Source organism: Lissotriton helveticus, chromosome 4_1 (assembly GCF_964261635.1).
Source record: "Lissotriton helveticus chromosome 4_1, aLisHel1.1, whole genome shotgun sequence".
Classification (NCBI taxonomy): Eukaryota; Metazoa; Chordata; class Amphibia; order Caudata; family Salamandridae; genus Lissotriton; species Lissotriton helveticus.
Window position 1 is genome coordinate 1,931,681,794 of NC_136063.1, and position 16,710 is coordinate 1,931,698,503.

At 42.1% G+C, this 16,710-nt stretch overlaps 1 protein-coding gene across 1 annotated transcript in view; it reads left to right on the forward strand.

Moving 5' to 3' along the window:
* The window catches only part of MCF2 (MCF.2 cell line derived transforming sequence), a 1,062,111-nt gene that overhangs the window by 908,482 nt on the left and 136,919 nt on the right, over positions 1-16,710 (forward strand). The window contains exons 24-25 of the mRNA XM_078688611.1: positions 11,725-11,803; positions 12,013-12,076. Coding sequence (XP_078544737.1) covers positions 11,725-11,803; positions 12,013-12,076 — 143 coding nt within the window. The remainder of the gene's footprint in view (positions 1-11,724; positions 11,804-12,012; positions 12,077-16,710) is intronic.

Sequence of the window (16,710 nt, forward strand, 5' to 3'; positions counted from 1 at the left end):
GAAGAAGCTTTGAACCAGGTTTTCTACCTCTAAGCATCTCAAAGGGAGAGAGACCTGTAACAGAATTAGGGGAGGTACGATAGGATAACAGTGTAGCACATAAAGTTTTCTTCCAATCAAGGTTGCTCTTAACTGCTAACTGGATGGACTCCTTGATGACCCTATTAAAGCGTTCCGTCTGACCATTGGCCTGGGGATTATAGTTGGATGCTCTTTTGTGGGCAATACCACATCTTTCAAGAAAAGATCCAAACTCCTTGCTGACAAATTGCGGACCATTATCAGATACAATTTCGGCTGGAATTCCTTCTCTACAAAAGACTTCGTCTAGAAACTGAACAACCTGCGTAGAGCCAATCTTATCTACAATCTTGAGCTCTGGCCATTTAGAAAAGTAGTCAATTAATACTAGTGCAAAAACCTCTTTGTTGGGAGATAAAAATAGAGGTCCGACAATATCAATGCCAAGTTTTTTCCAGGGACAGCTAACAAATTCGATGGGAGAAATGTCCGTGGATAAAGGTTTTACAGTTTTATCACTATTGGCACACGGAGAACAGGAATTTACCCACCTGTCAACCATTCCGTCAATGCCAGGCCACCAGTAAAATTCGCGGATACGCCTTTTGGTACTGGACATACCCATATGGCCCTCATGTGCCATGGAAACAATCTTTTCTCTTAAGGTAAAAGGAGGGACAATCTTGTCACTTCGAGTCACAAAACCTTGGTTAAACATAAGTTCATCCTTAATTTTAAAGAAGGAGAGAACATCACCAGACAAATACCTTTCTTGAGGCCAACCATGCTGTAAATAATCCACCACGCTAGATAAACAAGTATCATTACACATTGCTTCTCTCCAAGCAATCTCTGATATGCCAGTAGACAAACCTGTACCGTTACATTCATTAACATCATCAATGTTAAAAACTACATCAGAGTCAGAAAAGTGGGAACAAATAGAATTGGCTAGTGGTAACCTGACCATGCAGTCGGCATGTACATTTAAGCGACCAGGAATATATTCCACAATGCACTGGAACTCTTGTAGTTTCGCAGCAAGACGGGCCAAACGCGCAGTTAAGGTTCTGCCACCTCCAGCTGCTAACATGTGTATTAAAGGCTTGTGGTCGGTTCTTAAACGAAAACTGGTACCCCAAATGAACTGCCTAAAATGTTCACAAGCCCAGGTACATGCTAGAAGTTCCTTCTCTATGGTGGAATAATTGTATTCTGCACCACGCAATGTCCTGGAAGCGTAAGAAACTACATGTTCTACGCCTTCGCTTTTCTGGATCAAAACAGCACCCAAACCATTATTGCTTGCATCCACACATACTATGCATTCTTTACTCAGTTTGAAAGGTCTGAGAAATGGAGCATTAGTTATCTCTTGTTTCATAGTATCAAAAGCAAGTTGCTGGTCTTTACACCAGCTGAATTTTACATCTTTCTTTAATAGAGATCTTAAAGAGTGAACTTTGGAGGCATAATTTTGAACAAACTTACTGTAGAATTCGGTTAAACCTAAGAAGGAGACTAATTGTTCCTTGGTTGACGGTGTCGGTGCTTTCAAAATACTCTGTATATGGTTAAACTTAGGTTTAATACCCTCAGAAGAAATCTCATGACCCAGATACTCTACTTTGCTCTGTCTGAATTTGCATTTGGATAATTTCAACGTTAAACCTTTCTCTTGGACAGACTTTAGAACTTTTTCAAGGTTAGCATCGTGTTCTTCATGATTCTTGCCGTAAATGAGGATATCATCTTGAAATGCAATCGCACCCAAACAACCTTCCAATACAGTTTTCATAAGCCTTTGGAACACAGAGGCTGTGCTGGCTAAGCCGAAAGGCATGCGGCAATATTGAAACATTCCTTCCGGTGTGATGAAGGTTGTTAAGAATTTTGACTCCTCATGCAACAAAACTTGATGATATGCACTAGTAAGATCTAGTGTGGAGAATACCGATGCCCCAGACAGGGTGGAGATGAGTTCATGGATATGGGGTAAAGGGTGTCTATCAATCCAGATTTCTTTGTTTAAGCTCCGGAGGTCAACACACAGACGGAGTTCGCCATTGCTTTTAAGTGATAAAACCACTGGCGAAACCCAAGGAGAAGACTCTACTGGTTCAATGATTTTCTTATCAACCAAATCCGAAAGAATTCCTTTTAATTTTTCGCGATAAGTCAGAGGGATGTCGAATGGGTAAGGCTGAGTCTTTGAGAATGATACGGTGTTTAAAATTCATAAAGGTTCCCAAATTATCTGAAAAAATGGATGAAAATGTATTCTTCAATAGAGTAATGAAGTCATTTTCAGGAGGGACTACATATACAGGAGGGGAAGCATTGGGGTCAAGTTTAATGCCAAGGTCATATTGATGGGGCCAACACAAAATAGATGCCCCTTTGGAGGATACATAAACCTTCCCTTTAATGGATCTATCTTTAAATTTGATATCCGCCCACATGTAACCCTCAATATCAATTTTCTTACCCGTATATCCACCAGGATTTACATCTGGTGGTAATAGTTTGGTTGATTGCCAGTGACGATTGAAAACATTCTTGCCGATTATGGTATACCAAGCGCATGAATCAATCAACATTGAGATTTTCTCACCATTGATAGTGATGATATCAGTGGGAAAACCTTTACACTCTGAGTCACCAACACATAACAGAGTGTTTATCTCAGAAGGTTGTTCAGTATCATCATATTCTTCATAAGACAAAAAATTTACTCTTTGAGCAGACTTACACATTTTGCTATAGTGACCAGATTTTTTACACTTTATGCAAATCTTATTCCAAGCAGGACAACCTCTGTAGTTGCCTACGTGATCATTAGCACCACACCTATAGCAAATTATCTGAGGCTTTTTAATAGGAAATTTACTTTCTCTCCCGGAAAAATCTTTTCTTGGAGGAAAAGAACTCTTTTTAAAATTATTGAAGTTTTTAACTAACGAGACTTCAGGGATAACTACTTTATTTTTAACATCTTGACCTCTAATCACATTCACAAATAGTTCGGACTGTTCAATGCCTTTGGCGATATTCAGGACAGCACTAAGTGATGAGTCTGTACCCATCCAGAGACGTTCTTGGATCTTTTTGCTTTTAGTGCGCATCATAATTTGGTCCCTCAAGACCTGTTCAAAATTGATGGTTTCAAAAGCACAGGACCCAGCTAAAGTGCGTAAAGCGGCTACATAATTTTCGATGGACTCATCGTCTTTTTGTACTCTGGAATAAAATTTAAACCTTTCCATCACAACGTTAATTTTCCTTCCAAATCTAGTACTTAGTTGTTTTATGACAATGTCAAAAACATTTACATCCCCTGAACCAGTACTTTCTATGGGAGGTAGACTTTGTAATTCTTTAAGGCCGGCACCACCCAGACAATTCTTTAACAATGCTAATTTCCTTTTAGGAGAGCACCCATCTTCTTCAACAACGTCTACATAAGCCAAAAATGTGGGGTACCAAAGATCCCATTCTATTTTTGGATCACCTTCTGAGGGTAAAAAATGTGCAGGTGAAGGAATATTATTTGACATTGTAAATAGTTATATCAACAGTTTCATATACATGAATTACATAAAATAATAAAAGTAGTCACCGTTGTCCATGAGGCAGAAATTCCAAGAGAATGTTAAGTCTTTTCACTTCCAGTTCTTTCCTTTCTTTTTTATTTTTTTTTTTTTTAAAAAACAATGTAGAAATAATAGTATATTCAGTAAGGTACGTTGTGTAATAAGGAATATATAAAATTAATTTTGAAACGAGGTGTTAATGATGAGTAAACTTCTGAAAAACGATCGTGATTGTCATTTGAAGACGATCGTGGTTGTTACCATGGAAACGTGCAGTAACAAAGTGGCTGCTGGGACGCATACGCGAGAGCGTGTTGCGTGCGTGATGACAAAAGGAACGTGGTGATGAGTCAGAAGTTGCAGACGTCGTGCAAATGGACGCTCGTGAAGACGGAGGGGCTCGTGGAAGAAAAGACGTTCGTTTGGTAAGTTTCAAATGATGCAGATGAGGTCTAATAGTTAATAAGATAGAAAAAGGCAGAAAATTGTAACGCGTTGCCAAAAATTTATCGCGTTAAAATCAGAGTGGAAAGAAAATCAGTGCTGATTAGTTTGGGAGGTTAAAATGGGAATGCAACTCTGATTAAACGAGGGTAATATAAAGGCAATGAATACAAACTGCCGCTGGTGCAATCAGGGCACAGAAAGGAGGTAAACAGCCGCTGGTGCAATCTTTGTACACAAACGAAACAGAAATACCTTAATTTTTCTTTATGCTGTAAAGGTGAACGCTGTTAACATCTCTTGACTTCATCAGAAAGGATTCTTGAATAAGACGGGTTCTTTTCTTGAGAAAAAAATTAATTGTAGATTCCTTATGGATAGTTGAAGATCCCGGTCGTCGCCAAATTTGTGTTGTAATGAAGTCCAAGGAGACCAAGTAGAAATCAATGGGTTTATTCAACAGACAGCTTGAACAACCACTTCCAGCAAGAGGTACAAACATGGAATACTACAGTATACAGTGCAGCCTTACTGATTGACAAACAGCCTTGGAAACCCTGAGCTTAAGTTTAAAGCGCCCAGGCAGTTTCCAGTCAGCGAGGCTGCGGTGCGTCAATGACTGCGAAAGCTCTCGTTTTAATTTGCAAATTATGCCGAATAAATCACTATCAGGCCTACTAATATATCGCCCTCCGGGCAGTCCTGGTCAATTCACAGGATCACTTTTAGAGAACACCATCGCCTTAGCCGCACCCAATTTTATCCTACTGGGGGATTTCAATTTTCATTTTGATGATCCATGTGATAAGGGGACTATGGATCTTAAGCTTGAGTTAAAATCCCTGGAGCTGGAGCAAAAAATGAAGATGCCACCCATATTAAAGGGCATCTTCTTGACCCCATATTTACGAATGTTTTACCTTTGGTATCAAGGCCCCCCCTCCCTCTACCTTGGACTGACCCTTTTTTGGTCCCATTTGAGTGGCAAATTAATACTGACCTTCCACAGATACAGGCGCCACGCACTTTAGAGAGAGTGTGGTCCAAACTCCCTGTGGAAAGCTGGACTCACAGACTGGAGCAGACAATTCCCCCCTCGGATCCTGACCCCGTAGAGGCGGATAAAAACCTCTCAAACTGGCTTAATAGCTCCCTTGACTCTGTCCTTCCTAAAAAACACTGGAAAAGAAGAGCAGGGTTTTTAAAACTCCATGGTACACCCCTGAACTTCGAGAACTAAGGAAAATACGCAAAAAGGCCGAACGCATTTGGAGAAAAGATTGGGCCTCCCACAATAAATCCGAGTATAGAGCAGCTATGAGGACCTACAAATTATCCCGGAAACTGGCTCAAGCCACTTACTATGAGGAGAAAATCAGAACTTCTTCTAATTCATCTAGAGAGACATTTAAGATTGTTCAAGATCTCCTTAAAGCACCAAGCCCCCCGACTGTGCAAGAGGCATCGGAAGTGAGGTGCAATCAATTTGCCGCCTTCTTTGAAAGCCAAATTCAAAATATACTAAAAACGCTGCCACAGAATGACCAATCCTTTGACCTAGCTCACTCTTTAGCCTCTCCCCCGGCCCTTGTCTTGATTCATTTGCGCCGATTTCAAAGGAAGACCTCCTAAAAATTTTGCACACCGTAAACAGTGGTTCTCCCAATGACCCTGCCCCTATGCATATTATGAATCGGGTAACTGCCACCATCTCCCCAATAATCACAGATCTTCTTAATGCCTCCTTGACTCAGGGAATTGTCCCGCCCAGCTGGAAGCGGGCCATGGTCAAAGCGTTCCTTAAAAAACCAGAGCTCGATCCCGCCGAGTTGGCTAGCTTCTGACCAATCTCGCTGCTGCCGGGGATAAGCAAGATGGCGGAGAAAATAGTCGATCAGCAGCTTTCATCTTTCTTAGAAAGTAATAAGCTGCTTCGCAACTCCCAGACAGGTTTCCGCCCAGGGCAGGGAACAGAGTCTGCCCTATTAGCAGTCGTGGAGGAGGCAAGATGCATCTTGGATTCAGGGGGATCAACGATGGTGATCCTCCTGGATCTAAGTGCAGCCTTCGACACGGTGGACCATAAGATCTTAATCCACCGCCTGAGTAACATGGGAGTGTCAGGTACAACCCGGCAATGGCTCACATCTTATTTGGAGAACCGAACCTTCCAGGTTTGGGAGGGTGCAAACCGCTCCAAAGTAACCCCCCTCGTGTGTGGGGTCCCACAGGGCTCATCATTGAGCCCTACCTTGTTCAATGCTTATATAGCCCCCCTGGAGGATGTGGTGAATCCATTTGGAATTAAAATAGAAACCTACGCTGACGACACCCAACTGGTCGTCTCGCTCTCCCAAGAAAAATACTGCGTGGAAAATCTTCACTCGTGTCTCTCAGTAATCCACTCCTGAATGAATGGCTCACGTCTTAAATTGAATGGAGCTAAAACAGAGCTTATGCTGCTAGGCCACCAAATAACATCTGGCCTGCCTGTCTGGGACCTGCACCCACCCCAAAGAATGAATTAAAAAGTCTGGGGGTTTGGTTGGAGCAGGATCTTACATTTAGGACCCAAGCAAAAAAGACAGCGGGCACTTGTATAGGGTTACTTCGCTCTGCTCGTAAGATTCTTCCCCTATTGCCAGAGCACTCGAGGAGATTACTTATTGAGAGACTGATCCTATCAAGACTGGATTACAGTACTGCCCTTTTTTTGGCTGCTCCCGAATCTACAATTAATATTCTCCAACGAGTCTAGAACTCGGCAGCAAGACTGCTTACTGGCACTTCCAGCAGATCGTCAGCCAGACCTGCACTCAAAGCCCTCCATTGGTTACCAATTCGTGAAAGGGTCAAATTCAAGTCCTTATGTATTGCTCACAAGTCCCTGCAGGGGAACGGACCCCCCATTTTAGGACATCTTGTCTGCCCATTCAAGGCCACTAGATCGCTTCGTTCCGATCATGGCAATTTGGCCATTGTTCAGAGAGTAAGGCGGACTCGAACTGGGGGCCTCCGTTTTTCAGTGAACGCAGCGACCCTGTGGAATGCTCTTCCACCCCAGGATCCAGATGGAGCCGAGCTATCCGAAGTTCCCAAAGCTCCTTAAAACTTTTCTGTTCCCCCAGGACTCCTAGACGCTGGTACTGTCTTTGGTATTCCTTGTTCTACAGCGCTGGGACGCTCCCGGGCAGACATGCGCTCTACAAATCCATTTCATTTCATTTCATTTCATTTCATCGGGGACAGTGGCTCACAGTTTTGTAAGCCACCGGGAGCTAGGGCTAAAATCAAGTAAGCCCTATAAAACCTGCGATGGCTGGTGCATGCACTCTAGCCCATGAGACTTATAAAAGTGCCTGGCTTTGCCTAACCTTCACGCAGAGCACGAGTCGCACTCTCTCAAGATTAAGTGAATTAAACATTTAAAAAAAAATATGGAGGCAGCAATTCAGGCAGGAATTGATGCTGGGTATATCCCTGGCTCCCTAATTAAGTAACTGCCCCTGGATGTTCCTCAAAGCTACCTTATCGGTCACTCTATTCATACCAACCGCCCTGGAGCAGGAATTCTGCTTATTTACAAATCTTCTTTCCCTGTGGTATATTGAAAGATTGAATTTCCTCAAGACTGGGAATCCTTTCCTTTCCCTTATCGATTGGCCATCCCATCAGTCTTCTCTTAAACTTGCCCTAGTTTACAGATCTCCAGGCCATGCAAATAGCTTTCTACTCTCTCTCTCTCCAGGAAACTCTCCTTCTTCGTTTTGCCCAATCCAATAATGTCATGGTACATGGCAATTTTAATTTACCTGTTGATATTCCCACTAATCTAGAGATGAAAGAATTAAAAGATATCTAAGAGTCTGTGCGTCTTTTTCCATTAGTCCATTGCTCCACACAATTATAAAGTCAAACTCTCAACAATATCTTCCCCCCCTCCCCCACCCAGACTCCCCACCCAGACTTAGCACATCTTGATCGGTATATGACCAGCCGCGGCTGGTGGAGGGAGTTACGGTGGGGCAGGAAGGCAGGGAGGGGGAGGGGCAGGGTGGGGGGTGCTAAAAACCGGCATATTGATAACTGCAGGTAAATAAACAATGTAATTACTAAAACGAATTTCGTAGCGCGCACTGCATCGCATTTTGAAAAACTACTAAAAGAATTTTTTCACTGCCTAAAGGCCTATTTCTTCCATAGTATAACAATGGTTACTTTATTACATTTAACAATTGGAAGCAAGAAGGCATGTCGAGTTTGCTGTCTAAGGAATTGTCATTTAAAACCCTCTTCAATGGTAAAGTTGAATTTTAAGTCGCCATTCTGAAAATGCCACTTTTAGTAAGTTGCCATTTTCCTGTTTTAACAATTTGATGTTAACAGTTTGGGGGGAATAGGTGTTGGCAGTATGGGCCATCTTTGACTTGATCAGGGAGAGGAGCTGTCACCTACCACACTTGAACGTAGCAGAGGCCCTTCCCTTGCACACTCACGAAGGGTTTCACATTAGTCTTTTGTGCCCCCAGACAAGCTGGGGCTAGGGCATGGAGGAAAGGAATTCTAAGCACCTTTGGGGGTGGAAACCTCTAGAAATGTCTCCTACTTCAAAGCTCCCACCCAGTATAAATATTGGACTAACAGACCCACTTCCTCAATACCCTTCTGGACCTGTGGAAGACTCAGAAGAACTGCTGTGCTGCTCTGCTGCAAGAAGGACTGCTAATTCGCTGCCCTGCATCTTGAGTGAGAAGGACTGGACCTGCATATAGAAGCCAGAACCACCCGAGTGACTCAAAGGGCTACCTAGCGGGCCTCCTGATCAGAGCCTCAGGACATGAAAGGCTCCAGCCACCTTGAACCCTGCACATGGACTCTGCCTTCTGTGAGTAGTGCCATACCTGCCCGGGACCCAGCTGTTTTCCCCATCAAAACCAAAACAAAGCGACATGAAGCCTCGCCAAGTCTAGCCACACAGCACCCAGCCTTATCAGAATGGATGTCAAGCTGCACAAAGCTTTGCTGCACAGCTGCCAGCCTCATCAGAATCAATGCACACCAATGCAAAGCCCCTCCCCGCTTCATTACATAGCTCACTGGAACCAATGCAGAGCAACGCAAAGCCCCCACAGAGCCTCGCCACACAGCTTCATCGTAACTTGACTCTGGACAACGTGAGCCTCGCAAAGCTGCGCAGATCATTCACCAAGCTCATAAGATACTTTGTTTAGCGAGGCAAACTTGATCTCTGTGGCTGGCCTGTGCTCCAAAGTCAGCCTGATCGTTTGACTTTGTCCTCTTTTGGCGTGACCTGTTAACCACAGTTGGGCCTTTGGGCGTTTTAGCTCTGTTTTTATCTAAACATTTAAAAGTGCATATCTCCGGTTCTACTAATTGTATTTTTGTCATTTTGGTCTCAAATAACGTATTCAATTTTACTCTGTTTCAAAGTTGGTGTGCGATTCTTCTTGTGTGGTATTTTCACTTTACTACCGTTTGAAAGGCTGCATTCATACATTACAGATTGCTCTTGTGCCATACTACCAGAGAGTGTTAAGCACAGGTTCATTTGGGGTTTCCTTGTGTTTGAGCCTGACAAGAATTATGGTTGCTGAATGGGTATGGTTTTACCCCCGCAACTAGTACCCCAATTTCCTAGCTAGGCCATGTTGCGTATCTATCTCCCTGCACCCTTACCCAATATCAAAGTACTTGAGAAAGCCAGCAACTCACCAAATTCCTGGAACATACCCACCTACTGGATGCCTCACAATCTTTATTCCATGCCAACCATAGCACTGAGAACACACTGATTGCTGCCACATATTTCATCAGACCTCTCCTCGACCACAAATAAATTGTGGCCCCGATCCTCCTTGACCTCTGTTGCTTTCAACGCCATCTCCCACAACAACCTCATGAACAGACTCTACAGCATCGGCATGCAGCATGATGCCCTCAAGTGGATTGCCTCCTTCCTTACATGATGCATGCAGAGTATCTGGCTGCCTCCCTTCACCTCAGCACCCAAGAGCATCATAGGTGGCATACCACAAGGATCATCACCCCACCTATTCAAAACCTACATGGCCCCCCTCAGAGACATCGTCAGATCCCATTGCGTCAACATAATCTCCTTTGCAGATGACACTCAACTTATCCTCTCGCTCACCGAGGACCCCACCAACGTCAAAACAAATTTCTCCAGCATCATGACCAACATAGCCACCTGGTTGAGAAACAGCTACCGCAAACTAAACTCCAACAAGACAGAGGTACTGATTTTTGGGATCAACACCTCCGCATTGGACCATAGCTGGTGGCAGCTGAACTTTGGCCAACCCCTACACCAACAGACCATGCATGTAACCTGGTGATTGTCCTCGACAGCCAACTGACCATGAAACACCAAGTAAACACAGTCACTTTCTTCTGCTTCTGCACTCTTTGCATGCTCCACAGAATCTTTAGATGGATCCCAATCAACACTAGAAAGACTGTCACTCAGGCCCTCGTCACTAGCCGCCTCGACTACGGTAGAGGTCTCTACGCCGGCATCTCCACCCAGAAGACTCCAGCCCATACAGAACGCGGCAGCGGGACTCATCCTGAACGTTCCCAAATGGTCACACATCACCCTCCCACCTCCCAGACTCCACTGGCTCCCCCATCCAGAAGACATGGCAGTTCAAGATCCTCACACACACCTACAAATCATTAGCAATGAAGGACCATCCTACATCAACCATCGACTGAATTTCCATCAACCTACAGACCTCTATATTCCGCCTCACTCATCCTTGCCCTCATTCCCTGCATCAGTCGCAGCGGGTGCAGATCCTTCTCCGATAATGCCGCCAAGATCTGAAACAACCTGCCCTTCCAACCCGAACACCACCCTCCCTGGCAGACTTCAGAAAGAGACTCAAGACTTGACTTTTTCAACAGAAACAGAATCATTGAATCCTCAATGTCCAGATACCTCTAGGGGTGACAGTGTTGCACTTTGCAAATGTTGATTGATAAAGTCTTTGGCTTCTCTCATGCTTCAGCCTTTCAGTTTGACTTTTATCAACACTTAGGGCTAATTTGCTGCACCTGGAATAGCAAATTGTTAGTTTGCTGTAAGAGATGACATTTCCATTCTGCAATTAGTTTATAGTCCTCTTTGAAGATTGACTAAACTCAGTTTTAAGAATATTACAGAAAACATGAAAATGATGAAACATTTTAAGGAACGTTGCTTTGATTGATATTCATAAGGCTAAAATTTGGAAATGGTATGCATTGCAACTGTCTAATTGCATTTCGTACTTAATAAGCCAAAATATTTTTAAACTAATACATCAAAGAAATAATTTACGAGACTATTAACAAGATATTTGATTGTTTCCTGGGTTATATTATTTCTGCAGATTAGGAGACAAGGCTGTTTTATTACCTCTCTGCTTTGTTTGGTAATACCTAGTCTGCACAGTGCATCTTGGGGGTGTATGAACTCTTTGGCAACCATAATTGTCACACTTAATTACAGTAGGCATTGGCCTGGCCAAGGACGTCTGACTAGAGACTGAATATAGTCTGCTTTGAATTAGATAGTGCTTAATAGATGTTTGACTAACCTGGAATATTCACATATTAAGAAATCAGTCATTCTTTTTTTTAGAGTCCAACAGTGGATCAGAAGATGGCTTGGTTAAATGAAATAAGAACAATTTTGACAAAACAACAGGAACTTATCAAAGGTAATTTTATTAAATCTATATATACATTGCTCTAAATCTCACAAAAGACTACTTGCATAATGAGTGCAACAAAGGTATTTAAAGACTGATATAAAATTAAATAAGGAAAGATTTAATAAAGGTGGAAGAGCATTGTCCTCAGAAGGCTTTCTGTAAACCCTATTGCCTTGCCTGCTACAAACCTTTTAAAACCTTTATCTAATTCGCAGTTGAGAAGAAGCAGCAAAATCAGTCTACAGATCCGACCCAGCTGTCACCACAGCTCAGCGAAAGGTACATTTTGTTGCACTATAAACATAAATTTTAATTGTGTGTGCTACATCATTTTGTAATCTAGCTTATCTGCATGATTACTTTTCAGTAATGTTCATTTTATGTATTGACGAAGCAATATTGGCAATGAGAGGGAAACAGTCATGTTTACACATGTTAATAGTTGTATTGACCTGTATTTGGAGCAGTAGTTATAAGAGTGAGTGAGTGAGAGTGGCCCTGTCCACATTAAGGTTTTTTCCAGCTCAAAACTCTGTACATGCGTTGGGGCCCAGAGATATCTTCATTAAATTCTCACTATCTATTAACTGGGCTATTAGCAATGCACATATTCTCTGCACTGGATTTCATATATTCACAGCAATTAATTGTCTCTTTAGATGCTTTGTGCACTACAATGTCGTATGTTTTTCACACAGGTCCAGTGTGGGCACTATGGTAGAAGCTGGACTTATTTAGCATCAAAAAATGTTTGTGATCCTTTTTTGCTGGTTTACTCTGATTTGTGGTAGTACATTAAATTGATGCAAAGTAAATACCTTTGAATATTTATGACTTTCATTTATTGATGGTGGTCACTCATTTTGATGTGGACTTATGAAAGGGTAAACAGGGAACTACATTACGTAAGCTGTGTAGTAAATGACTTCACACACACGCTTCAGAAGTCGTATTTGTGCAGTATTTAATGGAGCCAGGAACAACAGTCTGCCTAACGCTCGCTGGCCAGGCACAGAACTGACTCATCCAGAATACTCAGAGTCAGAGCCATCTAAAATCTAGAACTCAGAACAGGAGCATAGAGAAAATGATCATAGAGAATAAATAAATAATATACAACACATTTCCCTTCTTTAAAATAAAACAAAGCAAATGAACAGAAAGGAAAGAAAACAAGTCAGTTAATCACAGTAAAAATCATCAAGATACAAAGGTGGCCTACGGTACCTTGAACTTCTGACACAAGCAGGATTGGAAGCAATGCCAGGAATAGTGGAGTTAGTAGTGCCACTGCTAAGTAGAGATTCCGTAGCATCACCACCACCATCACCCTGCCTGGAATGAGGTAAATGACAAGAGTTGGAAAAACTTGAAGAATCATCAAAAGAAGAGAACATGTACCCACTATTCCCTTCATTGTTTACATTTTCTTGAAAATTGCAGCCTTTACCCTTCTGATAAAGAGCCACCCTCCGTAAATTCCACCTTTCACCGTTAGAAAGAGTAACATATTGTGGAAAAACGTTCTTAACAACAAAAGGGCCACGAAACTTGGATAACCCACCAGTAATTCTCCCAGGCTTAACTTTAACAAGATCACCTTTGCTAATTTTCAAAGAAACTGGTGAATTATCAACATCAACACTAAAATGATCATCAGAGATTAACCTTTTGAGCCATGATGGTGTCAATTTGGTGCTTGGGACTCTTCCACGCATGATCTCAAAAGGTGATTTAATACTTAGACCATGACACGTAGTACGATAAGCATAGACCATGTCTTGGATTAGGTCATTAACATTCATGCTCTGAGTGAGAGCCATCTGAATGGTACCTTTAACAAGTCTGTTTAAGCGCTCACACAAACCATTCCCCTGCGGATTGTAAAAGGAAGTCCTATGATGTGTGATCCCATAAGCTCTCAAAAAAGAACACATGGCATGAGACACAAACTGTGTGCCATTGTCAGTAACTAACACACTAGGAAACCCTTCCTGTTGAAAAACAGACTTCAAATGTTGAATGGTAGTTTCAGTAGTAATATCCTTTAAAAATTCTACAGAGAGCCATTTGCTAAAAAGGTCAATAGACACGATGGCAAATCTCTGTGAGGGAGGTAATTCGCCCATAGGACCAATAAAATCAATACACAAAGTATGCCAAGGAAGATTCGGATTGGACAACTTCCCAGGTTTGGAATCAACCGCAATTTTCAATCTCTTTTCACTCTCTTTGCAGAAGGAACAAGACTCGATCCAAGGAGAGACCTGAGAGTCCATTCCTGGCCACCAAAAATTTGCCTTTAAGCGTTGTTGAGTAAGTGTATGACCCAGGTGACCCACATGTGCAAGACCAACTAATTTAGATCTTAGAGAGGAAGGTGGAATGAATCTTTCCCCACGTAGTAAGATAAAATCACCACACAAAGATAATTCATCAATTACCTTCAAATATGGTCTAGCATTAACACCCACCCAACTTTCCCTCCTGGACCCAGTTTTCATCAACTGGATAACTTCCTTCAGAACGCAGTCACTAGACATAGCACTAACCCACTCCTCTTTTGAGAATGAACCCTCGCCAAGATGAACAACGTCATCAATCCAAGCCACATTAGAGTCAGTGTTGTCAAGGCTAAAACACACACCAGCAGTAGTCACAGGAACAGAGAGTCTTGACAGGCAATCTGCCTGAAAGTTTCTCCAACCCTGCAAATGAGAAATATCAAATTGATACTCCTGTAACTTCGCAGCAAGCCTAGCAAGTCTAGGAGATCCAGAACTGCATCCACCAGGTGAAAAGATGCGAACAAGAGGCTTATGATCAGTTTTTAAACAAAACTTAGTACCCCACAAGTAATTACGAAAGTAATGCGTACCCCAAGCCGCAGCTAAAGCCTCCTTCTCGATAACAGAATAATTTTTTTCTGAGATAGAGAGGGAACGTGAAGCAAAGGCAATAGGACGAACACCACTTTGGTGCTTTTGTAACAAAACAGCCCCAATTCCAGATGCACTGGCATCAACCATAAGAATAGACGTTTTACTAGTATCGAAGGATGCAAGAATACCAGCACTACAAATGTCCTCCTTGATATTCTTGAAGCAAGTTTCTTGCTCATTACACCATACAAATTTACAACCTTTCTTGAGTAGTTCCCTTAAAGTTATAGTTTTCTCAGAGAATTTTTCAACAAACTTCGAATAGTATTCGATCAAGCCCATGAAGGAGTGTAACTGATCTTTGTCTACAGGACTGGGAGCAAGACGTATTGCCTCCAGAAGGTCTTTTTTAGGTCTAACCCCTTCAGCTGAGATCTCATGCCCTAAATACTCTATGCTTTGCACAAGAAAAGAACACTTCTCCTTGCGCAAAGTGAGGCCAGTGTCACATAACCTACGCAAAACATCTTTGAGTACACGATTGTGGCTTGCTTCAGTATCCCCAAAAAGCAATATGTCATCTTGGAAGAAAACAACATTGCGTATACCTCTGAAAATTTCACTCACCATCCTTTGGAAAACACTGGCTGCCGAAATTAGTCCAAAGGGAAGCCGTGTAAATTGGAAAATGCCCTCTGATGTTATAAAAGCAGTGAGTGGTCTTGAAGAAATGTGTAACTTAACCTGATGGTATGCACTCTTCAGGTCAAGCTTAGAGAAAAACTTAGCACCCTGAAGAGTGGACACCATTTCACCTATATTAGGTAAAGGAAAGGTATCGGCAATTACACACTTATTCAAAGACCTGAGGTCGACACAGAACCTCAATTTTCCATCAGGTTTTCTCGAAACGACCACAGGAGAAACCCATGGAGAGGCTTCAACTGGCTCAATCACACCGCTCTGTAACATATCATTAATCAGAGATTTGACTTAATCTCTAATAGACAAAGGTACTCTCCTCAATTTATGTTGTACAGGAACACTGTTTTTTTCAATTTAATAAGATGAGAGTACCCTTTTAATTCTCCTAACTCTTCATCAAAGACAGCCTTAAATTCTTGTAAAATGGTTTCCATACTTTCATCTTCCACAACCATCACCTGGTTCTTAGCTCTTGGATTTATGACAATGTACAAATCGTATTGATGTACCCAACCCAAGATGGGTGGCCCATCAATCGAGACATAAACCTTCCCAAAAGTAGATCTATTCTGAAAAATGATTATAGCATTAAAATAACCCAGAATGTCAATTTTCCCCCCTTGAAAGCCAGTAGGAGAAATGTCACCAGGCAAAACAAGTTTCTCTCTCCATATGCTCTTGAATAGACCTTGAGGTATGATGGTGTAGCGAGAACCAGTGTCTACCATCAAGGACACTTCTTGACCATCTATGTAGAAGAGAGCTTTCGGTCTGTTGAGTCTCTTCTCATCTCCAACTACATCCACATCATTTACTACTAACAGTTTGTCTCTTTCTCTTACATCTTCCCATAAGTATTCATCAACAACTGCGACTCTTTGCTTGTTTTTTAGTTTGCACATTTTTGAGAAATGTCCTAACCGTCCACAATTCAAACACTCCTTGTTCGCTGCAAAGCAAAATCTAGCCTCAGAAGAGTGACTGAAACTCCCACATCTTGAGCATTGTCTGTTATTAGGTGTACTCTTTTTAAGAACAAATTTGTTTCTGTTCTTTACTACTGCCACAGCACCATCCTCACAATGCTCACACACTGTTTTTTTTTTTTTTCCCGAGACTTCTGAAATATCTTGTTGTGCATTCATTTTTTTATGAGAGTCAATAACCTTCATACAATCTTCAGATTGTTCAATTACTTTTGCAAGATCAATAGCTGCCTTCAAAGTAGGATTCTTCGCAGCCCATAGTCGCTCTTGAATCTTTTTGTTTTTGCATTGTACGATTAATTGATCCCTTATAAGTTCATCATTCATGGCCCCGAATTTG